Source organism: Boleophthalmus pectinirostris, unplaced genomic scaffold, assembly GCF_026225935.1.
Source record: "Boleophthalmus pectinirostris isolate CB_2022bp ecotype Guang Dong unplaced genomic scaffold, ASM2622593v1 HiC_scaffold_6, whole genome shotgun sequence".
In the NCBI taxonomy this organism is placed as follows: Eukaryota; Metazoa; Chordata; class Actinopteri; order Gobiiformes; family Gobiidae; genus Boleophthalmus; species Boleophthalmus pectinirostris.
Genome location: NW_026571447.1, coordinates 28941495 through 28968798, shown reverse-complemented (window position 1 = coordinate 28968798; position 27304 = coordinate 28941495). Strand labels below are relative to the sequence as shown.

Here is a 27304-nt window from a genome sequence, read left to right as displayed (position 1 = left end):
TGAAAACCCACTCAAACACAGGGAGAAACATTTCAGTTCAGCATAGAAAGGCCCGGCCAACCCAGAAGTCAAACCCAGAGCTTCTCAGAGTCTTTTATTGATGTTTTAGTGTACTCCACCATGTATTTAGTATTTTATGTCCAGCAAGTCAAAGTTAAGACGAGCTTCATTTTTGTAGCACATTTAAACAAAAATAAAAGTTCATATGCACATTTAACAATGTAACAATTTAATACAAAAACAGACAACTCTTCTTACATTTCTTTAACATATACAGTATATTATATTTGTGTGATAAAGGTTGACATCAATGAAAAGAAAAGGATATATAGAGATACCAAAGCAGCCTCCAAAACAAAGTGGAGAAAAGTGGACAGTTACAAACATATTTTCATGATTTGTCATCACAAGTGTGCAAGTGCCACACACAATTTTACAATTCAAAATTAAACTCCAACAATTATAATACAAATTGATTAGAAAACTCGCTGGAAAATTATGGCTAGGTCTCAATCAAAGACAAGTTTATACAAAAGAACAATTATTTTTTTTAAAGGTCCAATATTACTCAAAATATTCTTTTGAGCTTCAAGCCATGTTAGAATGTTGTTACCTTCTCAAAAAACACACCTGGAGTTGTGTTGTTTTATTCATACGTTTGAGTAATCCTTTATGTGCACTTTGTGTTGCGTTTTTTGTATGAAAAGCGCTCTAAAAATAAAGTTGATTGATGTGTTTTCTGTTTGAGAGAAGAGCTCATCCTGAACATGCAAGGTTTGAGTGTTAAACATGTAAATGAAACGAAACACAACTCCAGTCCAGGTTTGTTTTTGATGAGGGAAACAAGATTATAACACAGATCAGAAAACCGCGTAATATTGACCGTTTAAACAACCGGAAAAACACAACTGTTTTACCTCAGACAATTCCATTTAAATCCTGAATACCCTGATTAGACCATCCATTAAATACCAATTGTAAAAAGGGCAACATAAAATTAAAATTGAAACATTACTACACAAAACCAGAATATTATTAAAATAACATTAAAAACACAATAAAGAATGGCTTTAAAAGTACGCGTTTCCTGCTTGTTAATTATTGCTTATTAAATTTCTTGCAATAGTCCCATACTTGGTACAGGGTGATTTAGCGTTAGAAGAAGAAAAGTCTGACCCCCACTCAATGTCAAATAAGCATCCATTTTACTTGCACAGTCACTACTTATATCCTTGTAGTTTAAAGGTACACTATGTAACATTAATGCAATACTGTGGGACATTTGAGGCAAAGCTGTTTGTTGAAAAAAAGCAGATGACAAGCCCTCTTCTAGAAATGTTACATAGTGTACCTTTAAGTGAAAAACATATCGAGTACTATGACAAACAGCACAGGCAGAGCAAACACTAGTGTATGTTAGAGCAGTGGTTCTCAGCTGGTGGGTCGGGACTGCAGCTTACTACCAATTTTGAAACCACAATATTATAAAATTAATATAATGTAATTTATGCGGTCCTGATATTCTTGGATTTCCACATTTTTGCAACACTACAGCAACATTTTAGCTGTATTAAAGATATATTTTATCTCATTTTAACTTATTTGTCATCATTTTGAAACACATGGACAAATTAAGACCAGTCTAAAACTCTTGACCCTATTGTAACATATATATTATGTTAATGTTTAATCTTATTACTGATAGCAGTTCAAATAAGTATCTACTTTTGATTGTCTTTAGTTTTTGTCAATCCATTAGTACATGGGGATTGAGTTTTGCCAAAAAAAAAAATTGGATTGTCCACCTTATTATGATGATTAAATAGACTAAACTCATTCATATTTTTGTTGTTGTGAATGTTTTTTTTTTCTGTAACAGGGTCAAAATGTTGTATAAATTACACATATAGTGAAGATGACCATGATTGTAATGTAAAAACTTACAAAAACCGACGTAGAAACACATTGACTTGTCCCATGTAACCATTAAAGAACTTTTTTTTTTTATTACAAAAGAGTGCCTCAGGGCTTTTTAACCGCTTTTTACTTCATCACAATAAGTTTTTTACATTACAAGCTTGGTCATCTTCACTATCTGTCTGCTTTTGAGGCTTGTTCCACCAGTTGAGAACGACTGTGTTAAAGCACATAGTTTTAATTATTACACATTCTTTAGGAGGTAAATTAACACGACTGAAATAGGTCCACCAAAACAAACTGTAGCCAGAGTAAATGTGAAAAACAGCATCTTCAGCTCAGGCCAGTCAAACAAAAGGGGCATTAGTGAGGACAGTTGTGCATTGTTTGTGCGCTCTGCAGTTTCCTGAGAGTATAAATTAAAACTACTGGAGTTCGGGCTGCACAATACGAGACAAAAATCTGATAATTGATGATGTTGTGATTTTTAAATTTATATTTTTTAAGCTCTGTTTTGATGCACTATGTCAATTTTCTGGTGAAAGGTCTGCCACCTGCTTTACTTTAACTGAATGTTCCACAGTGTAGCATTTAATTGATCTATTTCCATGGAGACAGGTCAGATCTGGAGGTGAGCCGGCTGACAGCAAGTAATGATGAGTAGTAATGAGTAGTAATGATATTTTAGAGCAAAAAAAAGCACCTGTAATTGAGTAAATGCACAGTAGACACATAGAACATTTCAGGCAAAGCAATAACATCTCCATGGAGACAAGAAAGTTCCATAGTTCATCTTTAACATTTTAACAGTAAATGTCAAATGAAAACCTCAGCGTCTTTAAAATACATCAATCTTATTGCGATATGTAAACTGTGTTAACCAATCCTGCAATACTGACACAGACAGAAATATATTGTGCGGCCCAAACTGGTGTACAACTATTCACCAAATGACAGTAATGACTTAAGCCTGAGAAAAACCTGAAACAACAGAGTAAAGGCCTTGTGTGTTTTGGACCAAGCAGAAAAGTGTGCGTGTGCAGGAAGTTCAAGTGTAGTTTAGTAGTGATTGTGCGTTCATAAATTAAATAAAAACAGGTATTGGAGCTTTGGGCAGTGCTAGTCGGGTAATCTCATGGTTAAAATGTCAGTAGCGCTTCCTGGATTGTTCTCCCTTTGTGACTGTAGATGGCAGTGCAATACAAGCCATGCAAAGCAGAAGAAGACGGTTCTGAGGGATTGTAGGAAGCATTAAATTAAATATGGAAGAGTGAGGGCTCAAACGTTGAGTAGAAATACCAGAAAAAGTGTTTCTAATGTCACTCGTTAAATGAAGAGTACATGGGGATCTCAAAGTCATCGCTGTTGAAGTTGGTAGGCTGGTCCAGCATTGACAGTACATCCTGTTTCAAAAGACAGAACATAAAAGTGACATTTTAATCATGATATTAGGAGAAGTAATCATTTAAAAGAAGTGGTAAATAAAGCGATAATAAAATATAATTCTAATTTAAATACCGTATTTATGTCGCACTTTTTACATGGTTTGGGTGGTCCTGTGACTTATACTCCAGTGAAACTTATATATTAAAATTTTCACTTAGAGCAGTGAGAGGCTCTAGACTTGTGTGTCAGTATCTGCTGCTCCTATTACTCCTAATTCTAACTGGAACTGAGTCTAACGACAGCTACACAGAAGAGAAAGCGGCGCTCCCTTTACCTTCGGAGATCGCAGAGCTGCTCAGAAGTGACACAGAGGATGAAGAATTCAATGGATTTAGTGATTTGGAGTGAGATGGAGAGTTTGGTAAACTTGTTCTGTTGTTTATGCTATAATTATCTGAATAACTGTTCAATAGAACAGAGAACAACAGGTTGTTAACGTGACATATGATTTTACTATAATTTGCCTTTCAAGATGAAATGTCGGATCCTGGCCTCTGATTTTATAAAATAAATTTACCCCAAAAAGTGCGACTTATTTATATGTTTGTTTGTTTGTTTTTTTCTTCATTATGCATTTTTTGGCTGGTGCGACTTATACTCTGGAGTGACTTATAATCCGAAAAATACAGTAGTCACTAAATCTTGTTTTGATTTACAAAAATCTTAAATCTCAATCTTACATACAGATCCTTTAAAAAATATCTCAAAACACACAATATCCTGTCTCTATAACGCCTTATGCTAAAACCTGCCAATCCTGTATCTTAATTTTAAAGTTCAAATTTCAGCCTTCTCTCAAATATGACTGCCTCTGATGTGTCAATACAATTCAGTTATTTAGCCCTGGCTGTAGAAAATGAAGTACACTCACAGGAAACATATCTTGCTGGTTGCCCTGAGCGTGCGGGTGCTGCTCTGCGTTGCCCTGTGGGTGTTGCTGACCCTGCCACTGGGGCCACACTGCCTCTGCTGCTCGAGAAGGGAACTGCGGTCCGGACTGGGAGCCATCTGAGGAACAGGAAACACTCAAGACATGTACTAAGAACAATGGACTAAACAATAAAAAAAGAAGATAATTTCCTCTCTGCATACCGTAACCGTTGTTGTTGATGGTTGCGCGTGGGTTCATAGAAGGGTAGGGGGCGCTGTTGTTCTGGGTAGGAGCAGTCCCGGTGGGCATCTGGTTAAAAGTATTTGAAAATCCTCCAATGGGAGCAAACTGTGGGGGCATGGTCTTTGCTGCTTGTGGAGCCACTTTCTGCTGAGTCGAGAAACATACAAAGGTCAAAAGTGAAACCAAACTATAAAACGGTGAGAGTTATTATCAGCTCTGAACCAGATATATCCTGTTTTCTAACTGTGACAGAGGGAGTTCAGTTTAAGATGACAATCCCAGCCCATTTGTAAAGCCTCACGTTTTTCAACTGTATTAATCACATTAGATTAGGACTGGGTATTATTCAGAAGTTGCCGATACGATACATACCTCGATACAGTGAGCTTACGATTACAAATTCAATACGATATATATCAATTCAATTAGATACGATTCAATTAAAAAATGGAGGCTAAATCATGATACGAAAAGTCTTTGTTAAACAAAATCTTGTGCAAAGTTAATATGAAACACAAACACTTTAATAAAAAAAAAAAGTCAAATGTGTTGCATGAACGAGTTTCCTTCCTCTGAACAAGCAAAAAAACTGTAGCGCTGCAACTAAATAATTTTGTAAAATATACCAAAAATTACTCTTGGCGATATATCGATACAGCAGCCTATGATATCGATAACGTATCATCACGTTAAATGATACATCGATATTTCAATATTTTTGCCCCTACATTAGATTAGTCTATTATATACAAGTGTCAGGCAGCAAAGTAGAGACTGTGATTGTTTACTCTGTGAGCATTAAAAACACTTTCAAATTGAGAATTGAGGATAAAAATAGCATTGTGATTTGATCTCATATTGTAATTCGGTAACCATCTGTGGACAGTAGCTCTCCAAATCAGAAAGCAGAATGAGCCTTGTATGAGTCTCATTTGGGTTGCCAGTTCCAACACCAAAACCAGTTGGTTAAAACTTAAATAAAGGACTCTCTCTGATCTCAATCCATAGTCACAGCACAGGCTACATACTGTTCCGCTCCGAAAAGCAATATAAAGTGTACACAAAGGTGATAAAAATCTAAATTATGGTCAAGGTTTTAAGCGCACAAACACTTTTACTCTACAACAAGCACAACATTAGGTACAGAGCTTTCAATAAAAGCATTCTAAAACACTTACAGGGTTATTGAACTGCGGTCTGGCTCCAGCAGCTGGGGCAGGCCACCCTCCCGGGGTGGTATTCCCGGGGGCCACAGTCTGAGGGGGCCCATTCTGACGAGAAATCTGAGCCAACATCTGCCCTGCTGAGTGCGGCTGCGGTGCCATCTGCGGGGGCATGCTCACAGGACGACTGAAAATAAAGACAAACAAACAATTATTATGTACAAAAAATCTAAAGGGTGTTAAAGCAGCAATAGCTTGAACTGTTCTGATGTACAGTATTAGTAACAAATCTCATGTCCCGTCTCGACTTGTGGGAATTGTGTCTCGTCCCACCCCTAAGGCCTAATAAAGTAAGAACTGTGCTGCAGCTCTTACAGTCAAAATTAGCCCACTTTGTGCTCTCTGCATTGAATTATAAATTAGTTTGATTGTTTGTGAAATAGGAAGAAATGTGGTTAGCATGCTGGTAGCATTCCTGTGATGGCAAAATTCTGTTCTGGCCTCTGAAAATTGTGAAAATTGCTTATAACGTCATTAATAATTTGTATTCTGAAATGCATTGGGAAAGAGAGGGTCGGGTGGTGCAGTGCTTTTTAAAAATGGCCCATAACATATGTGTTATAATGTTGTTTCCTCCTCAAAAACAGTACCTGGAGTTATGTTTTGTTTCATTCACACAACTTTAATACACAAACCCTGCTGTGAGATCAATTACTGCATACTGCATGTACTTCAAATCAAATGTACAATCGGCACTTTAATATCTTAATCAGAAGGTACTACATGTGTGTAAAAGCCAACAAAACTGTGGATCAAATTGTGGTGCAGATTTTTAAAATGGACTCACTTGTAGGCTTCAGGACGCTGTGCGGGGTAGTTGTTAGACGGGGGGTAGATCTGGTTGGGGGGTGCAGAGGGGGTGGGCAGGACTTTGTTCTGCTCCGGGCTATGGAACATGGGCGAGAAGAGTTCTGTCTTCTCCAGGCTCTTACTGTGGTCTGGAGCTGCTGCTGTTACCGGCTGTACAGGAATCTGAAAAAATATCAATTATAAAATTCAGGTTCAGAAGGTTTCTGGCAACTGACATGTCCAAAGCTTTTTCTAACCATCTACAGATATTATCAATGAAAATAATTTCTAGGGCATTTTAATACTGTGATTGTGTGTAAAATATCCAATCCAACTTTATTTATAAAGCACATTTTATAAACAAGACAGTTTCTAAAATGCTTCACATAGCAAAAACATTTCACTTTAAAAAGTCAGCAGAATTATGTTCCAAACAAAAGGAACTAGAATCAATAGATAAAAAAAATATTTAATAAAATTAATAAAACCAAGTAACAAAAATAATAAAAAACAATAAATACTTAAAAAAAATATGTAGATAAAAACAATAAATAAAAAACTTAATAAATAAATAAGAGACACAGACGACTGCAAGACTCACGCAGTATTAAAAGCCACAGAATAAAAGAAAAATATATATCTGACTTTTGATAACATTACTATACAAAGAGTAAACTGTAAGCCTCAGATTTATTTTTTAAAGGGCCCATATTACAGTATTTTCTTTTTCTATATTAAAAATTTAAAATATGCCTGAATATCTGAAGTTGTGTTTGTTACATTCACACGTTTGGCACACAAATCCTGCACAGAAAACACTGTTCTACCTCGGAAATGCTTCACTGTGTTTTTAAACTCCATACATTAGAACCGTAACAACAGTCCTGAAATTTCCAATCTCTACTGAACTAAAGGTAAAAGCTGTAACTTAATGAGGTGCAACAGAGCATTTTGAGCTTTGAGATATAGACAGATTAGTAAAAAAGTATTACTCAAACATGTGTGAATGAATGAATGAAACAAAACACAACTCCAGGTCTGTTTTTAATGAGGCAAAAACATATCTTAAAGCTCACAGGAGTCATTTTTTGTAATATAGGACCTTTAATAGTTGTTGGTTTTTTCAATTTTCCTTTTTGTAATTTACTGGAGCCATAATAGCCATAACGATTAGACTTTATTACTTGCCCGGCCCTAGTCGTACATTATAATCTTGCAGCAGCTGTTGTGGACTCACCTGTGATAGAGGGACCTGTCCTGCCTCGTATAAACCATCTCTGCTTCCTCCTCCGTCAAGCTCCGTCTGTTGCTGCTGCTGTAACTGCCTAAAAATAAAACAGAAAATCAATGAGAGGCTTTAAATACACCTGTTTCTGTGGCCTTCACCTTTCGCCAAACTAATCGCCAACCCACCACCAGTCACCATAGCAACAAAAAGAAGAGGAAAGAACCACAACCGCACCTGGGAAAAGAGTTTACTGTACTACGAGGAGTGGGCGATATGATTTAAACAATCTAATATCAAAATGTCTGTTTTGAATATACTACAAATACTGTCTTAGCATTGAGATAAGTGAGTCAAATCGATTAATGACAACTGAACAATTATCCAAGCAAGTGTCTATTCATTTAGTAATCAGATTATACTTGTACACAGACTCAATTTTATTTTATTTTTTATTTTTTTTGACTCAGACAAAGCAGTATTTGTATCAAAATTACTGTTTTTGATGAAAAAAGTGTCCTCTGTGACCAAAAGTGGCATCACAGTGACTTAATTTGGGTAAAATTCTGTAAAAATCTCAGCAAGAAAACTATGTAAACATAACTGACAAGTGACAAAAATAAAAAGAACTGAAACTAGTTGTGTTTAATACTCCAAACAAGTCTAAAATCCTTCAAATCATATTTCTGATAGATTGTATTTTTTCAGTCTGTTTATCACTACTAGAAGAAATAAAATCCTGTTAATTTTTTTGTCAATATCACTCACTCCTTTAAACTATTCTTTACAATAAAACCACTGGTAAAACTAAAAGGTTAGAACCTCAAAACAAAAGCTGAAACAAAAACCCTGGAAAAGAAAGTCCCAACAGTTTTACACCACAGACCACGAGGAGCAGCAGGAGAAAGCACTGTGGTCCCATGCAGCGAGAGCGAGGGTCCCGCCTGGTCTCACCTGGAGGGCACCTGGGCCGGGCTGAGCACAGGGACTCTGTTTGGGCTGCTCTGGCCCAGAGAGGGGAGGGAGCCCCCGGGGGAGGACATGGGTGTGAGGGCTTCCTGAGACGAGTTTCTATTGTGTCGTAATAAGAAGTGGTGCAGAGGAAAAGACAGATCAGAGTTTGATTCTGGTTCATTCAGGCTGTGAAATTCTTGATTGTGACAGGGAGGAGTTCACACAAACAAATCAAGGACTGTGGTTGAGTTTCAGTTTATCACCAGAGTGTCCTACACAATAACAAATGTGCAATATATTTCTTCAAAAAAATAACACTATAAGCTAGAAATGGACTGATATGGGTTGGTCAGTAGTTGCAATTTTTAGAGCAGGGGTCTCCAGTATTTTTCCTCCATTGAGCTCCTTTTACAAAATGAAAATGCCAGAGAGCTACTCATTTAAGCAATGGCAAGAAATTGATATAAGAAAGAGGGCAACCTTTAGTTGAGGTACACTTAAATGCCTATAAAATATAAATCATTATCAATTTATTAGTGCACAGAGTTAGGCACCAGTGGTAATAGTTTTTTTTTTGTTATTCAGCATAATATGTATAATTCCGAAATCCCTTGGCAAGTTACTTGGAAAGGGGTGCGAAACCCCTGTTTTATTAGTAGTTTTAGTATTAGCTATCGGCTTTGAATCTCCTGCATCGGCCGATGTTTTATTTGTTCTAACCAACAGTTCAAAGGACAGACATGAAGCTTTATTTAAACCATTTAGTGCAATAATGACACTGCAAAATTTGTGATTACACTGCCAATATACACAGTCCTGAAGTTTATCGTTATTTTTAATCATACATTTTAGAAAATTTGTGGAACATTATCAAAAATCGACCACTGGCTGCTCTGGATTCTAATATATCACACAGGCCATGAAAAGCCCAGATCAGTCTATCTCTAATATAAACAACAACACTGAATAAACAGGTGCTTATTAACTTCACATTAACCCCAGTAAACCTTTTTTCTAAATGAACCACATTGCAAATTCAACATGAGTTGCAATGTGATAAAAAAAAATGCAAACAAATCCCCACAGTAAAATTAAATTATACAGTATAAATACCGAGAACAAAAATATAATTCTCTCTTACTCATTGTCAATATGTTAATTACCGTTACAGGCCTATGTAATGATGTTTTAGAAGTGAATGGGACTTACTTGACATTGACATTGGTGCAGATGATGTATTCGATCTCCTCTGAAAAAGGGTTTTGAAATGTAAAAGAGCTCGTTCTCATCCAAATCCACTCTCTCGATTTGGCGCGAAACCTGAACATCACAGACAGGACCTGGCCCTTCAGCTTCAAAACCTGCAAACACAATTCATTACCCCTCACGCTGATGGGTTTAATGTAAGATTTAAGAGAAAAATAGAGCATTATATTTAGAGATAGCAAAAAAATCTTTGAATTAATTTAGTTTGAAATAATATCTATTTATTTGTTCATGTCATTTTATTTAGTGGCACAATTATTACTGACCAAGATATTTGATATTTCTATGAACATGAACAAAAATTTAACAGAAAGACATAAATCTGTCCCCTTTTTTGCACATTTACAATAATGTGTTTTCAACTGTAAACTATGCTATCAAGGGTGAAATAAAAACTACATATGCATCTACAAAAGGTTAAAAGATTATATAATATGTGTGTGAGTTGTTGTACCTGTTGAAAACTATCTCTAATTAAACCCTGGTCCTCTGGATGTGCCATCTCCAGAATATTCTTTCCCAGTAAATCCTGAAATGACAAACAATTCATTCAGTTATGAGTCACATAAACATATTGCTCTGAACTGTAACTAATCTCATCTTATGCTGCAGAAAATACAACAATAATCATTTTTATGTAACCATTACATCAGCATTTAATGACACTGATACCACAACTCTGAAGCACGATAATTCAAGTAAATCGTCAAACAATGTCTGCAATTACAGAGCTGTAATACAATAAAATCTATTAAAAGTGTACTATGAAACTTTTCTGGGAAAGGATCCACCAGCCAGCTGCCTGTCTCCATGAAGATATTTGCATGGAAATGTTCCGCTGTATGACATTAAACTATTTATCTTGCGTCCATGTAGATAGATAAAGTGCACCTTCAATTTACTTACCTGGTGGTAGCTATAATGAGTTTGACATGTATTCAACCCTTTACACCATACCACAGGGCAGGATGGTTAGTTAATAAATGTGTAACTATATACATTACTAAAAATGCACGTATCTATTGGTAAAATGTAAAAATCTTCACCTGGGGCTGGTAACCGATGGCAGCCATGCACCGATGGTCCACAAATGTAAAAACACCTTGACAGTTGTGCCGCGAAATAAACTCCACTGGAGCGGAGATGTTACTGATATCAGTGTCTCCTGGACAACATGTCACCTGCAAAAAGATTAAATTTAATATGAATTGTATTGCTGGTCAACAAAAATCATTTTGCAATATTAATACTGAAAGATCTCATTCATATTTTAGTGCTCCAGTATTTGTGCCCAAGTGAGGTCATGTGCATGTACATAAGTGTGAATGCAACCAACATATTTTATTTATCATTTATTTCTATTTGAAATGCATTTGCACCATAGACTCTGTTCATGATTACATCACAAACCAGAAGGATGTTTGGAAACATGCAATGACAACTTCAGGTGTAGTTCCCGACACTGGGCTCACCGACCGACTGTGATCAAACCCATTGAATTCAATGTGATCAGCGGTAAAATAAAGACTGCATACAAATGTGTTTGGAATAATCTTGAATTTGGTGCCTTCATCTTTTCTAATCACATGTACCCAGTGCACTCGAAGTTGCGTGTCAGTGGGGAAATTATGAAAGCTGAGGTATGGTTATAATGTTGATCAGCCGAACATAATGTAACAATGACATTTAGATGAAGAAAACTGGGCCATTTTCTCATTTTTCTTTCATTCATTCATTCATTCATTGAGTGAGACTTACTACTTACTACTACCGAGTATGAATAGTCTATTGTGCAACCGAGGCTTGTTCAAAATAAAATAAATTACCTGTAATCTTCCAATGGCAACAAGACAGTAGCGACTCCCCTGATTATTATCCGCCTCTTCATCTGTTAGCGAAACTCCTTTAAAAATAAATACAAATACCCGATGAGACTCTTGGACTCTTTAAACTGAAGCGATAGAAAACAGGTCTTAGTCTCACCAGCAGGGGGCCAGGATTTGATGTATCCTGTGCAGTGAACTACAACATAATGAGGCTCTCCTTCTTTGGCTGCTCCCAAACCATTCCTAAAAAGAAGGAAGTGCGTGCGTCAGGTTGGCTCACATCACCTAAACTCAATCAGGACCTGGCATTGTCTCTGCTCACAATGGGACGATTAATCTTTTTGACATTACTAGACTATTTATAAATGCCTTCACTTCCTAAAAATGTTAAATGTTACTATTTAAATTGGCTGTATCAATGTGGTTGAGCAAAATTTGTCTTTCCCCAGTATAGATAATCTGTAAAGGTGAGATGAATAATTAAAATGCTAGAAATGTGTTAAGAATGTTTTAGGAGAGTAAAATTGAAGTACAGTAGCTAAGTTAAGAGATAATAGTTGGAAGGAGCCAAGTAAATATTAGTAAATACTAATATGTAAATACTGATATAATTACCTATTTCGATTTCTTAAAAAGTTGAGTCTGTTCATTGACATGGGCTCCACAGGACAGTTACCACACCTGCAAAAAAAAAACCATAAAAACAAATAATATCATTGTGGCTGATGGAAAAATTAAATTATGTCACTAATGAATAAATAACATATAAGAGATATTAAGAACAATGTGTAGACCTCATTCTGCAGATAAAAGATCGCCGCGCTCCCATCGTCATTCTGGCTGAAGATTGCTGGCTTTCCTTTTTCACTGTTCCTGTTTTCAGATCCAACATCCTTCCTAAAAACACAATTATAATATAAGTATATCTTTATTGTAGTTAATCCAGTTTTTATTCAGTTTTGTATTTTATTTTACTTGCTGACAATGAGGATTTTAATAGTAAGACCCAGAGTTGAAAGATCAATTTCCATTTGAAATTAAATAGCATTTTAGTTTTGCAATTGGCAAATTTAATAGCAGAATGTTACATATTCCATCTCCAGTGGGATATGACTATGCACAAAAACTTTAAAAACAAAAGTGTTTCTTATACTTCTCTGGTATTAGTGGAAAAGTATAAGTTAGAATTTCAAATGTCAGTCTTCTCTCAAATGTTAATGCCTATAGACATCTTTAAAATGTGCAGTAAACTTAAAAAGGCTGTATCCATTTTTTCTTGAAATAAAGAATTTAATAGATATATTCTAAAAGCAACTCGTGGGGTCAAAATGAAACTGTAGTGTGCTGGATGTATAATTCTGGACAGATTAAAAGTAAAAAGCTCCCTGATTGATTGATTTTCATTTTTAAGTACAAATCAGGTCCAGCACCTGTAATCACCACAGTAAGAGCACTTACATATTTCTTAAAAAATTCAACCCGCATATATAACATTAAATTATCCAGTGAACCTCTTTAAACCCCCCTGTGTGGTTTGTACCTGTGTTGTTGTTCTCTGCAGTGGACAGTTGCTCTCTCAGCTTGTCCATGTCATCAGGGTGCAGCTGATCGTACAGAGAGGAGCCCAGCCAGTCGCTTTGAGCCTGGTTCAGGACGGGGGTGAGAGAATCTGACACATACACGATACGCCCGGTCTCACAGGACACCACAAAGAGGAAGCCATCTGCTGCCTCCAAAATAAGGTGCTTGAGTTCCTGAACAAATACAGGGAGAATGAGACTTGGAGCTCAGTTTGTACAGTAGCCAGGGGTAATCTGTGTTAACAAAGGGAGAGTCAAATATCTTTTAATACACTAGAGCAGAGAGGTTCTCAGACTTTGTCCCATGGGCTTCTTTTGTTGTGCTAGTCTTTAATAAGCTGCAGGCTTTTTATCCTGTTTTTATAAAGATACCAAAGCATGAACCCAACCTAATACATTTTTAAAGTACATGTCCTGCATTAAAATGTGGACTTTTCTCTAGTTTAATATAGTCCTGGTTTTATTCTTACCAGGCCTGCGTATAGTTCAGTTCACACACCCCACATCAAAACTGAGACTAAACCAGGACTGGAACAGAATTAAAACCAACTTATACTGAAGCCGAACTTTGAGAACCACTGTACTAAATATCTGTTGATCACGTGTTCGCATTAAGATAACAGATTAAGTCTTATATTATTCTTCATTTTTACTCAAATCCAACAAAAACGCAGTGATTTATCTATTTAATTACTTCTATACCTGATCAGTGAGAAATGAGGGCTTATAGGACCCATCTGCATTGGTGCTTCCACTGCCTCTCAAAGACTTCATGTGGGACACAGCCATCCGGAGAATCGTCAGTTTGTCGGGTTTTCTCGCCAAAGCGCTGCAGGTTGGCACCATGTCTGATAACTCTGTGATATACGCTGTCATCTTGTTTCTCCTCCGCCTTTCAATTTCGCTGTGGTTCTCCCTGGAAACGGGGGCAGGATTTTGAGAGGATAGGACGGATTGAGGTGGGAGACAGAGGCAGGAGGGTGGACAACATGGAGCCCAGTTTAGAGTTTATGTTACAACAAAAGCAAAGTTGGAGTGAGAAGAAAAATGGTTCAAAATAATATTGTGTAGTCCATGATCTCTCCAAATGAACTGAGGAAGCGAGAGAGACTTGTTTTTGAGTGTGAGACAAAGAGAGTGGGTGTAAAAAGAGACAGAACTTGTCCTGAGAGGGGAAGAAGAGAGAAAGGACAGTTCAAGAGCGAGTGGATTATCAACAGAAGGAGGCTCTTCAGCAGAGGTGGGTTAAGTAGCCGAAAATGTACTTTAGTATGAGTACTTTTATTTTCAAATTATATTATTCAAGTTGAAATACTGAATAATGATAGAACATAATAACAAATCTGATAACTATGCAGTACTGACTGTCTCTTTGGAAATTCTAATGCAGTGGCACCATTTAACCTTTCTTCAGCACTCACACAGTTGTAGGAGGAGGTTTCAGATCACAAAACTACTAATTCATTACATTTGCATTAAAATTACACAAAGTGGGGAACAGAACCAGTACACTATAAATAAATAGCCAGGAACGATTTATAAGATAAAAGGCTGATTTTGTGTTTACCCCTTCTTCGAATATTGCATCGATTTGGTAATTTCATAAAACAGAATAAAACATGTTAGAATGAAAATTAGGAAGATAAAAACAAATGCTAAGGGGCTGTGCAAGAATGTAAATATTCAAGTTGAACAATCAACATCTGTCATTTACTCACCACAACTTTTACCTAATTACCTCAAAAAATATCAAATAGAAGTATAAATGCAATGATCAGACATATATGAAATATATGATAACAAAGTTATTTTTGTTATTAATAAATAAAAAAATACCACAAACAAAGTATAAGTACCCTGTGTAGCATAAATGTAAATGATTTCTAGTTCCACCTCAGCTCTTGAGTCACTCCACAGAGCAGTTAGTGGTAAAGGAGTCTCATACAAAGCAGGCACCAAAACAGATGCACAATGCAGCAGACTATATTGAACATAAATGATACATCTGAATAGTATTTAACAGCGCAGTCCGTGTTGATACAAGCAAGAGCCTTTCACAGTAGTGGTTGGCATACCTGGCTAGCTTTTCCTTATCTGCAAAACTCTGATCTTCCTCCAAAAACCTGGAAATGAAATTAACCTACTGAACATGAGTCCAAGGAGAGATAACTAAAAATAAAATAAATAATAAAATAAAATAAAAAAAACGGAAGCGGTGAACTGCTGGATGAGATATTATTGTTTCTGTGTACCATTACTCCTACACACTGCCTCCACACTATAACTAAAGCTTTTCCACCCGCGTACCTTGCAAAGCGCTCTTTGTCGTTGTTGGAGCCTGAAGTATCATCGTCACATCTGAAAAATTAAGACGGATTTAATGTGTTATAAGCAAATAATAAACTAAATGGGCTGCAAAACCAAAATAAACCAAAATCTAGTTATTATATTACCACTACAAAATCTATTCTAACTGGACTTAATAGATCCAAATGGTGCAAGTACATTACTGTTGTCACAATACTAAAACGTCAAGCTTGATTTCGATACTAAATACAAACAGCCAAGTGATAATTTTAACAGATCTTTCTTAAACAATATTGTAATTTTCAACACAAAATAATTATATTTGTTTATTAAACCATCTTGGTTACACTCAAGATGAAACTGTTCAGGTAAGGTCCAACTTTATCCAGTTATGTGATTTTTTTTCAGTATGGATATTTACTTAAATTAATAATATCACCAAATTCAATGCACAGGATATTTTTTTACATAAATAAGCATATTTATTTTATTTTTTTAAATACAGAGAACATCTGGATATGTTTGTTTTTCTATGCCTTATTTCATGTTCAAACTATATTTTTTATACATCGCAAAACTGCTCTAAGGTACATATTTGTAACCTACATTTATTTATCATTTATCAATAACAAAGTGTGTTTTTTTCAACAGCAAGAAATGCTGAATAAATACATTGTGTGACTAAAAATAATAGTTTGAATAATCGTAATTTCAGTATTGACCAAAATAATCATGATAATGCTTTTTCCACAATGAAGCAGCCCTACACAGAAGGAAAATATCACACTTTTTCTACCACTGAGGAAAACTAGAAACTAAAAATGTAGTATAAACAAAACAATGTACCTAAACAACTTGCTTCCCTCGTCGTCATCAAAGTCAGGCCTGAAATATAAAATAACAAACAGCTGACATCCTTTTCACAATGGTTACCAACAAACAACTGCTCATATCAAGAGAATCAACTGTCTACAAGTCAAACACATGTCTAAACACACAGCCCAGAGAGAGACCACAAACACTTACGCTGCCCGCCTCTTGTTCGCTCCCTTGGGGACGACAGCTCCACTCGCCTGGGTCCCACTCCCCCCCATGTCTGGTAAATCTATTAATAACAAAGTCACACACAAATGTAAGGTTGGAAAAGTGACAGGTGATCTCCCCATTATGCCTCAACACTGTAAACCACCTCAGAGTATAAGTTCCACATTTTTGTTCATGATCTCGTTGCGTTGTTCAATCACAGATGTAAATTTGGACAGGTTTAAACATTGCCCTTGCTTGGATTTGTGTAATTTCCTCAATTACATACACTTTTAATACTTAATCTCACTTTCGAATCGGGTCAAACCATTAGCAACCTCAGTAAATGTGAAAAATGTCGCAATCGTATCAACATTTGAGTCATTTTTACTTGGGATTTTTTTTTTCATAATCGACTTATGTGATCTTGTTAGCATGTAGCCTTGGGTTAGCATTAGCTTGGCCACTGAGCTAACTTGCCCGACGCTGTCACGCTATCTTTGTTTAAGTGTTTAATTCAGCTTTAAACGTAACACACGCGTTTAAAAACCACCCAGAAAGCAGCCAGAGAACAGTTTTAACTTAAATGCGTCCTTACCGGGGTTTGATGAAGACATATCCGTGTGGAATAACATAAACAAACAACTTCAGCTGCAGAAAAAAAAGAGATCGACCCCTCCCCCTAGCTAGCCTTGAGCTCCTTGGAGGCTATGCAGTTCCTCGTCGTTTTTATCGCTGTTTTTAACGTTTACGGAGTCTTAAGTCATGATCAAGTCGCCTCCAAAGTGTCCGGATATTTTAAGATAGATGACAGACGAAGCGGTGATGTTGTTGGTGTCTGTTTTTCCTGTTTTTGCCCGGTTTAAATCCTCAGTGTGTAAGATGGCGTGCGAAGCCAGCAGCGCACGGACTGTCCACGGCGCTGTGTGTTTCCTTCGCTCTGATTGGTCCGAACAGATAGATACTCGTGACGTAGAAAGGTTGGGAAATCCTCTCATGTGACGGGACAAGAAGTGGGTTGTGAAAAGATGCAGGACTCATGAAATCACCCAGGACTCATTTGACCACATCTTCTGATTGAATCCTCTTCTTTCAGACCAACTCGTCTGCTTTCATATCTCCTTTCCTCTAGTAGCCTACCTAAATGCCTGGCACTATGTCATTTTTCTGATGGAGGGCCTGTCACCCGCTTGCCTCTGTAAAGTAAGTGACCAGACGTCCCGGGACAGTCCCAATTTTGAGCCCTATGTCCCCTGTCCCAGCAGATTTATCCAAAACATTGATTATTCCCAGTTTCATACAACAAATGTCCCAGGCGACCACATTTTTGACCAATTTGATACCTGACAACAGTTAAAAGAAGCTTAAATTGCCACTTGTTTGGGTAAAATACCAAAAAGAATGCTTAAAATCATCAAAGCACAATGAAAATGTGACTATACTGACTCACATGTCAGTCATGAATGAGCTGAGTGCAGAACAATTCTCCTTAATTACACACTCGTTTCACAATTTTATTATTCCCAACCACTACAAACCGGAGGAGTCAGTTTTTAACTTTGAAAATCTGGTCACCCTACTGTAAAAATATTATTGTGTTGCCTAGAATGGTCCACAGCATGATATAAAACCTATCTAAATGTTTATATAAATAGACAATTATACATTTCTTACTGTGAACGGGCTCACTTCTCCACAGAGCTGACTTGTAACTGGGCCTACTGGCAACATTTGTGTGTCTCTATGGAGTTAAATGCCACTGTATAACATTCAGGGAAAAACAATAACATCTCCATGGATAGTCTGGTCGTAGTAGACCTTACATCAGAAACATTAGAAATGTGTTTTCCGATTCCCGTTTTAGGTCTATGCAACAATTTTTTTTATTTTATTCAAAAGACATAATATTTTCTTTAAATTGTTAACTACTTTGGCAACTGTTTTTCATCATTCTGAAACCCATGAATAGTTCAAACTCAAAGAATTCTTATTTTTATAATACTTTTTACTCAGACAAGGTTTTAGTTGTTATTTTCAACTATATTATCTCTGATGTTCAAACCAATTACGGTATCTACAATCTACACCAACTAGAATCTAATCTTAACATCTTCAGCTCGTCTCCGGTCCTTTGGTCACTTCTTTGACGCCGTCCCCAAAGTGCACAGTATATGTTACAACATCGAGGTCTGTTGCACATAATTTTTGTAAAAAACAAAACTTCTAAATAATTTTTAAATTCAATGTTTAAGATTTTATTATTGACAATACTTCTGCATCATGACAAAAATGGAAAATAATAATAACACTCTTAATAGGACAATTCATTTTGCCCTGGTGAGAGGGGTCATTGGTTGGTCTCTGTGTTAGTGAGAAGAAGGTAGTTGAATGGAGAGCTTGAAAATAGAAAAAAAACAAAAAAACATGAGTAACAGATAATGCAGCGATGCATTGGAAGTCAGAATAGTTCACGATGTAAGATGACTTACATAAAAGAGGCAAGAGTAGTCCGCGAATTACACTTAAGGCACTTGGCGTACAAAACAATTTAAAGCATAAACAAAGAGATTTTCTTGAAATAATTGTAGAAATGGTGCTAAAAATTTACTTATTTCTTAAGGCAACATAAAACATTTCATTTCTCACAGCTGAAATAGTCCATTGGCGAATAATGCATATTTGTAATGAAAAAAAATAGACTCTGCCACAATTTGAAACTATGATTGAAAATAAAATGCACAGCATCGCTGATGAATGAGTCTAAACAATGTATGGCACATGATATGATGAACATGGCACAGAAACAGCACAATTGCAGCTATCTTCAGAATGCTACAGCTCTATGCGTAGGCACCAAAGATTTAAATACTCCGTAACATGAATTAAATTTGTACCTGTCGCCATGTTAAAAATGAAACATTTAATCTAGCATATTTGGTGTCAGTTCTATAACTTGCAACAATTTGTGCAAAGACCATGATTCAAATGAGTAATTGCATAGTCATAATAATTTAGGGAATAAATGCCCTATAATTGTCCATCTTTCAGTTTCTATTGTTCCTTCAGAAGACAAAGAATCGTTGCAACAAAGCAAAGGAAATATTAACGTGTAATATTTCAGCCACCAGGGGCAGTAAGGCACAGTCGAACATAGAAAGCTTAAGAAGAAACATGGCTTCTGTTTAACACTTTGGGTGCGTTCACACTTGTCCCTGTTGGGTCCTAGTTTGAGCCCAGTTTAGTCCTCATGTAGACCTGGTTTGGTCCAGTTCGAATCCTGGTTTAGTCCTGTTCTAGTCAAGGTTTAGTTCCGAAATGAGTTCTTGTTTAGTCCCAATTTTGATATGGTCTCTGTGAAAGTGTGAACGCACCTTTTGCTCCTCCATTTTCTTACCTCTCTAAAAGTTGGAAATACCCAATAAACCTAAAGAATTCTCTAATAACAGACATGTAGTTGTGTTTTAGAGTGTAGTAGTGTATGAGGTTATCTGCTTCACCTAAATCTACAGATGTGTTTGCGTGTTGTGCAAGAGGAACACTGTTTTTCTTGGATACCCGTTGGTTTTAGGGACATAGGCCCTGGTCCGCCCCCTCCCTAGCCTCCAGCCTGAGCAGTGGAGGCTTTGAGTCCTTCTTTCTGTCCGGTCTCTGTCTCACTCCATCTTGCTGTGATGTTGGTGATTGTGGTTATGGTTGTGATTGTTGTTGTGAACTGAGTGCCCGTTCTGCACTGGTCCATTTTTCTTTATGTCCTTTTTCTCAAATTCCTCTTCTTCGTCCTCTGATAAGTCTGTTTCGTCCTTGTCGCTTCGTTCATCGTCAACTTTTTCCTGAATGACAATAAAAAAGACAATAAATTAATCTAATGCAAACTTAAAGGTGCACTACATGTATCTTTTCTGGTGAAGGATCTGCCACCTGCTCATCCACTAGTACATGGATAATTTAAAACTTTGCCTGGAGTGTTTAGGTATTAATCTGTATTAATCTGTCATCTCCAGTGAATAGCTGCAGATTTTTTTTCATTTGTACCAAAATGACTACAAGACACAGATGAGTCCTACACATATCACACATTAAGAAAATAAAATTGGAGAATGAAGTTAGTACACAGCAGCGTAAACGTTGGCAGGCGCCACCTAGTGCCTCCGTTCAATTTCATTTCCCTCCAGCGACTAGGTCAGAAATTGGAATACACCACACGGTTTGCAAGAACCCTAGAAATTGTAGACCAGCCAATCAGTGAAGAGCTGTGAAGCCATGACGTCAAACTCAAGTGCCTGTCTGAGTCCCTTTTGTGGTAGGGAAGCACAACAGTAAACAAAGCGGTCGAGATGGATGTAGACAAAGCAGTACATTCTGTGTTGGCAATGATTCCCAAGATTTAGAATTTACAACCAAAGCAAAGACAATGTTTGGTGAATTTTATTGAAGGAAAAGACGTTATTGCCCTTCTTCCTACGGGATTTGGCACATTACATATGTCACAGCCAAATAGCAGCGATTGTTAAGATAAAAAAAGTACCCGCCTACCGTCAAGTGAATGAATCCTAATGCTGCGAGGTCAGACAGTTTCCACAAAGTGAAACTGACTGATGAATCAGGCTAGTGAAAACGGGAGTTGACTGGCAAAATGGCGTCTTGAAAATAAGCGATTAAAGATTGCTAAAACGTGCATGAATCACTCCAAATACAACTTTGGGTGAGTGGAAACAACTATAACATGGATAAAATCTCAATTTTGCATAAGGCATTAACTGCTTTAAGGCATTAAGTGTGACAGTTCATGTTACAAATGGAGTGTTAATCTATTTGACAATGTGAATAAAAGTGAATTAGAATTACATGGTTGTTTGGTATCATTAAGTATTTAAATACACAATAAAATATTCAACATATTTAGTCTTGCTGTATTGTTACTTACGTTGTTGGTAAGGAAGCGGACAGCTATCTTTATAATGAGAACAGCCCAGAAGATATGAAGACACTGTAACACCATTAGGAGTCCATTGAAGAAGTAGTACCCGAAGAAAGGTTCATAGACTGTCACTGGGTAGATCCATGTGCAGTAAATAATCCTGAAAATGAAGAAATAAAAACATTGCATCAGGAGGTTGCTAATGTCATTAAACGCGTTTTAATTTTAATGGATTTTATTTTGTACCTAAAGGGAAAGATCACAAGACGAGTGACGATGAAAACTGCAGCAAACACAATGAAGATGTAGTTGCAGGCATTTCTCCATCCAGCATAATTGAACATCTTTGCAGACTGTAGAAAGAACCACAAAACAAATGTATGCAAATGTGAAGATTTATCCACAAGATGGCAGTGTAGCGTCAGTAGTACATAATAATAATGCAGTGATTTAAGACTGCAGTTTAAATTGGGACTAAACTGGGACTAAATCTGGACCTAACCTGGTCTGGTTGACTGGATTCAAGACTAGAACATGACCAAACCAAGTCTACCTCATGCCAAAACGGGGCTCTAACCAAATTAATTATACAGCACTATTTTGGGCACTCAAAGTCTATGATTTATTATTCATTCACAGTCTTCACTCAGTGGTAAACTAATGCAGCCAAATAGTTTCCCTGGAGCAAACAGACTGAGACATGACAGCCAATTTGTCACCACCAATTACTCACTCAGACACCACTTTTTTTTTGGCAAGGTGAGTGAGGTGTCTTGCTCAAGGACACATCAGAAGCATGCTTTTTTTGGATCTTTGGAGTCTCTCTATCACCTGACATTTGAAGCTTAATATCCGCCTGCTATCTGAAGCTGACATTTTGTTGATAACCTTATTATCTTTTCTACAGAGAACTTAAAAATGAGTGAGTGTTAATCATGATTGGAAACTGCAATATGTCTAACACACTTGGATATTTCATGTATTATTGTCTATGGTCATAAATTACCTCCAGGAAGTAGTCCGCAGAGTCGTGCACCAGCATGATTAGAGTTCCAGCTCGGATGTAGTTGACACACCAGGAGAAGCTGATGAGGAGGATGGTCGCAACATGGTGGACGATCTGCTCCTTAAAATCCTGAGAGAAAAGTCAAGATCATGTATATTTTTGGTTTTGTCAATTGATATTTTTATTCTAGTCAATCATAATATTCAGACTGGCACACATGGCTTCTCTTTTCTTCGTAGAAATCTTTATAATGCCAATAAAAACATTGTTGACCCATAAAAATGTTGTCTAACTTAGATTGCATCACAGAAAATAAGGACCAAACTGGAGTGAAACTAAACCTGGACTATCACAGGATCAGTCCAAGTCCATATTAGGATTTAACTGGGCTTAATAGACCATCAACTGAGCATACAGCCCTATTAAGCAATTTTAAGCAAATCTCCATTTTATCTCAGATTTTGTTTGCACACTTTACTATCTACACTTTACTGAGAACAAGTGAGTTTCTCCACTGAGACAATATCTAATCTTAACTTGTGCTTTAACAGAGTTGTACTTCAGACATAATAATAATAATCATTTTAGTGTCACTGAAGGTAGTTAGGTATGTGTTTGGTGTGGTTGCATTGCATGTGCATTTAGTTTTTACTGGGATTGTTTGGGACTGAGCAAAGTTCATCACCGAAAATACATGTGTAACGAGGGTCTAATGTCCACCTATGGTCAGATGTCAAAATGACCTTCAGAGGTTAACGTGGTGCAATCAAGCGTTTTATAATGGGCTTTAAGAACAGACAGTTTTAGTCATGTTTTGTGTTATCCTAGTAAAGCTTTATAATCGATGTCATATGTCCTCTGTGTAAACAACATGTCCTTGTGTCTTAATATGTGTAAAACCTACTAACCCAGTAATTCATACGTGTACAACATGTGCAGTTCATCTTTCAAATGTTGATATTTCTGAACTTTTTCAAATGCTTACTGTTAGTTAATTGCAATCTATGGGTTTAAAAATGAAAAAAGAGGGTTGTTGACTCGTTGCAATAGATTAACAATTTAATATAGCTTTTGAACGGGCAGATATCTTCTTAAATTGTTCAGCCAGATTCCCTATATTTATAAAGACTATGAAATTTCTTACTTTGCGCTTGACGTCAGAGGCCACGCTGAAGAGTAGAGAGCAATAGAAGCCCAGCTCGATCATGTAGTACCAGTACTGAGAGGGCAGGACGGTCTGAGGGAAAAAAGATGAATAAACACATAGAAAACAATTGCACAGAGCTGTCACAAAACTACAATTTCAGTCTAAACTAATTTCGATTCAAAGGAAAAGACTCTCAATGCAACGCTGTACTTTTCAACACGAGATAATATAGTTTATTTAACATCACCAATTTTTATTCTGATAAATATCACATTTTAAAAACTATCTGTCTTATTTTTGTCAAATTTTGATACCGGTTCAATTACATTTAGTAGATTTTATTTTAGTTTTAGTGTCAAATTGTGTCTGGTTTTCAATATATTTATTTTATAGCAACCCTAACTGTGGGGTTGGATTAATTTTATCACTTTATTATACTTTATAGAGCTCTTACCAGAACAGGAAAGCCCTCCCACATCTCCTTCAGTTCGTATAACCAGGGTTTCTGTGCAGAGACAAACAGTATTTAACATGAAACAGCAATGAAATCCTTAAAACACAGTGAATTGAATGTTTGATATAGTGAGGTTCATTGTTCTCTCATTGATAATCACTTTAGTTGTTTAGAGCTGATTTTGGTTGGTTACTTCCTGCTTTAGACCTGATTTCAACATAGCCACAACCACAACCAAGTTTAGACCTGGTCTAAATATCAGGTTTAACCTCGGTTTAGTCTTGTCATAGTCTGGTTTGGACCTGGTTTTGTGTGGTTTGCTTGGCCTTGGTTTAGTCCTAGTCTAGCCCTGATCCAGTCCAAGTTTAGTTCTGGACCTGGACCCTATTAAGACTTGATTTAGACTTGGTTTGTGCCGAGTGTAGTCCTTTTTTTTTTAGCATTGCTTTAGTCCTAGTGTAGTCCTGAAGTAGTCCTGAAGTAGTCCTGAAGTAGTCCTGGTCATGTCCTACTGTAGTTTACACCTAGTCTAGTCCTGGTTCTAGTCCATATTCAGACCTGATTTTTTAGAACTAGCATGTACTGGGTATAGTCCTTCTTTGGACTTGGTTTAGTCCTGGTTTAGTCTTAGTTTAGTCCAGTCGCATTCCTGGTTTAGTCCTGGTTTAGTCTTAGTTTAATCCAGCTGTATTCCTGGTTTAGTACTGGTTTAGACCTGGTTTAGTCCCGGTTTAGTCTTAGTTTAGTCCAGCTATATTCCTGGTTAAATCCAGATTTAGTCTTAATTTAGTCTTAGTTTTGTCCAGGCGTATTCCTGGTTTAGTCCCAGTTTAGTCTTAGTTTAGTCCTAGTCTTGCTTCTGGTCCATATTCAGACCTGATTTTTTTAGACCTGGCATGCACTGGGTGCAGTGCTCCTTTGGCCTTGGTTTAGTCCTGGTTTAGTCCAGGTTTATTCTTAGTTTAGTCCAGGTGTATTCCTGGTTTAGTCTTTATTTAGTCCTAGTTTACTCTTAGTTTAGTCCTGGTTTAGTCCTAGTTTAATCTTAGTTTAGTTCAGGCCTATTCCTGGTTTAGTCTTAGTTTAGTCCAGGCGTATTCCTGGTTTAGTCCTGGTTTAGTCCTAGTTTAGTCCTAGTTTAGTCCAGGCATATTCCTGGTTTAGTCCTGATTATAAAATATAAAATCTCAATTAAACGTCTTTAAACTTACATCAATGAGGGAGGCAAGGCCAGCAATGAAAGCAAGAAGGTAAAAGGTAAATCTCCAGCTGAAAGAGAGCACACGCGCACACACACTCTTTATACTGTGGCAATGACAGATTCACAGTATATTTCCAATGACAAACTTTATCACAAAATACATGAGAATCGTTATTATTTAAGGCCCTATATTACACAAAATTGACACCATGTTATAATGTTATCACCTCCTCAAAAATATCCCTGGAGTTGTGTTTTGTTTAATTTCATTCACACATGTTTTAGTAACCTTTTTAAAATGATTATTAGCTGTTTAGTTTTCAAGTTAACATCTACATTTTACATTTATTTCAGTAAAGATTAGCAATTCCAGGGCTGAAATTATCCAAGTGCAAGGTGAATGAAACGAAACACAACTCCAGGTATGTTTGTGATGAGGAAACAACATTATAACATGATTAAAAAATAGCGTAATATGGGCTCTTTAAACTAAACCACTAATGTTAAAATGTCCTGTTAATATCCGGTTGCATCGCCATGACAACCGATGGACAAATAACACTGGACACACATGGGAAAAAAACATCAGGAGCAATACGTCACGAAAAGTCCACACATGCAACAGGCAAAACTGCTCTATCACATGCACTATTCCAGTTTCTAAAGTTTTTGTTATTGTTTTTTTGCTTGGGTTGAGCAATAAATCAAAATTTGTGATTGTGATTTTCATTTTAGTGGGTATCTTATCTTTACAGAGAACTAAATATCCTGTCTACAGAGATCTGAGCGCTTCTTGTATCTCAAAACTCAAAATGTATCAAATGAAATAGCAAAGTGTTTTTTGTAGTTATTTAATAGCTTTCAAAATGCAATGTTTTCAAGTGTCAAGTTTTGAGGGATGGAAAAACATCTTGTGAGATTGTGCACCCATGAGAATATTTATCTTGTGAGATTTTTTTGTCAGTTTGGATTGGACAAAAAAGGTTAAAGGAACTGTGTATAGCCTGTGGTCTTACTGTTTACAGAAGTATAACAATTACAACTCAGTCTGGGTTGTCAGTGCCTTAACCTGTCTATACAAGTTTTTCTCATTTTCAGGATATGGACAGGGCCTCATATGAAAGCTCAAAACCTCCAGAATTAACTCACAGAGGGTCATTTTAGGTTTAAACCAACTGGATTTCACCCAAATGTGAGACAGTAAAAGCTATATTTGATTTGTTTACCTCATATGTTTACCTTAAATTGTGTGTCTTGTCCCACTCATAGAGGTTTTACTCAAATTAATCATATACGCAAATATAATTTCTATCCGTGTTTGGTTGTAAATGCTGCAGCTGACCCGTTCTGTCGTGTAGTTAATCTTCTCTCGTCACCTGCTCATGTTGGTTTAACCTGAGTCTGAGCTCAAACACAAACACAAACTGCTGGTGACAGAGGACCATTGCAAATGACAGAGCAGAGGGTATGGTCACTGTGGTCACAGCGTCCTCAAACTATAATTAAGGTTATCATAAATAGTACCTTTTGCTTCTCATCTGCACTTCTAACATGAATATCCCCCTTGACTTTCAGAATATTAACGATGCACTATGTAACTTTTCTGCTAGAGTGTCAACTACCTGTTTACCTCCACGTTATTGCTTTGCCTGGAAAGTTCCACAGTATGGCATTAAAATCATCTATCTGGCTTTTATTCATTGTCAGATATCATGTCGTACTGTGGAACATTCTAGGCAAAGCAAGTAGGTGACGGGGCCTTCATCAGAAAAGTTACGCAGCGCATCTTAATTATGTATTTACTTTATCTAAGTTTTTTTTAAAGGTCCATTAATGACTCCTTTGAGCTTTTTGCCAATTTAGAATGTTGTTACTTCATCAAAAACTTACCTGGAGTTGTGTTTTGTT

General features: G+C 36.7%; 2 protein-coding genes across 3 annotated transcripts in view; both read right to left on the bottom strand.

Annotated features, from left to right (window-relative positions):
* Positions 1-208: 208 nt before the first annotated feature.
* arnt (aryl hydrocarbon receptor nuclear translocator) lies at positions 209-17607 on the bottom strand. 2 transcript variants are annotated; one of them, XM_055163367.1, is made up of 19 exons: positions 17269-17607; positions 16674-16752; positions 16494-16532; positions 15648-15698; positions 14043-14256; positions 13301-13514; positions 12555-12657; positions 12376-12441; positions 11918-12003; positions 11761-11837; positions 10981-11115; positions 10389-10463; positions 9878-10029; positions 7727-7814; positions 6488-6672; positions 5656-5827; positions 4456-4624; positions 4235-4371; positions 209-3320 (listed from the first exon to the last, which is right to left on the bottom strand). In XM_055163367.1, exons 1-19 carry the CDS (start codon positions 17303-17305, stop codon positions 3237-3239), a joined length of 2163 nt encoding a protein of 720 aa, XP_055019342.1. In that variant the 5' UTR covers positions 17306-17607; the 3' UTR covers positions 209-3236. The 2 variants fall into 2 exon arrangements, with proteins under 2 accessions (XP_055019342.1, XP_055019343.1); XM_055163368.1 differs by having other exon boundaries at positions 4456-4621.
* Positions 17608-18898: 1291 nt separating this feature from the next.
* cers2b (ceramide synthase 2b) overlaps positions 18899-27304 on the bottom strand; it is a 29215-nt gene continuing 20809 nt past the window's right edge. The window contains exons 5-11 of the mRNA XM_020927993.2: positions 25407-25464; positions 24196-24246; positions 23739-23831; positions 22595-22723; positions 21835-21941; positions 21595-21748; positions 18899-20500 (exon numbers count right to left, since the gene is read on the bottom strand). Of these exons, the coding sequence (XP_020783652.1) occupies positions 20324-20500; positions 21595-21748; positions 21835-21941; positions 22595-22723; positions 23739-23831; positions 24196-24246; positions 25407-25464 (769 nt within the window). The 3' untranslated portion in view covers positions 18899-20323. The remainder of the gene's footprint in view (positions 20501-21594; positions 21749-21834; positions 21942-22594; positions 22724-23738; positions 23832-24195; positions 24247-25406; positions 25465-27304) is intronic.

Bases quoted from the DNA above. Each gene is read 5' to 3' on its own strand.
- arnt (XM_055163367.1), bottom strand. From the start codon at position 17,305: ATGTTATTCCACACGGATATGTCTTCATCAAACCCCG. The intron at 16,753-17,268 runs GTAAGGACGCAT...TGTTATTAATAG, and splicing joins TATGTCTTCATCAAACCCCG to ATTTACCAGACATGGGGGGG. The intron at 5,828-6,487 runs GTGAGTCCATTT...CTTTATTTTCAG, and splicing joins CAGCGTCCTGAAGCCTACAA to TCGTCCTGTGAGCATGCCCC.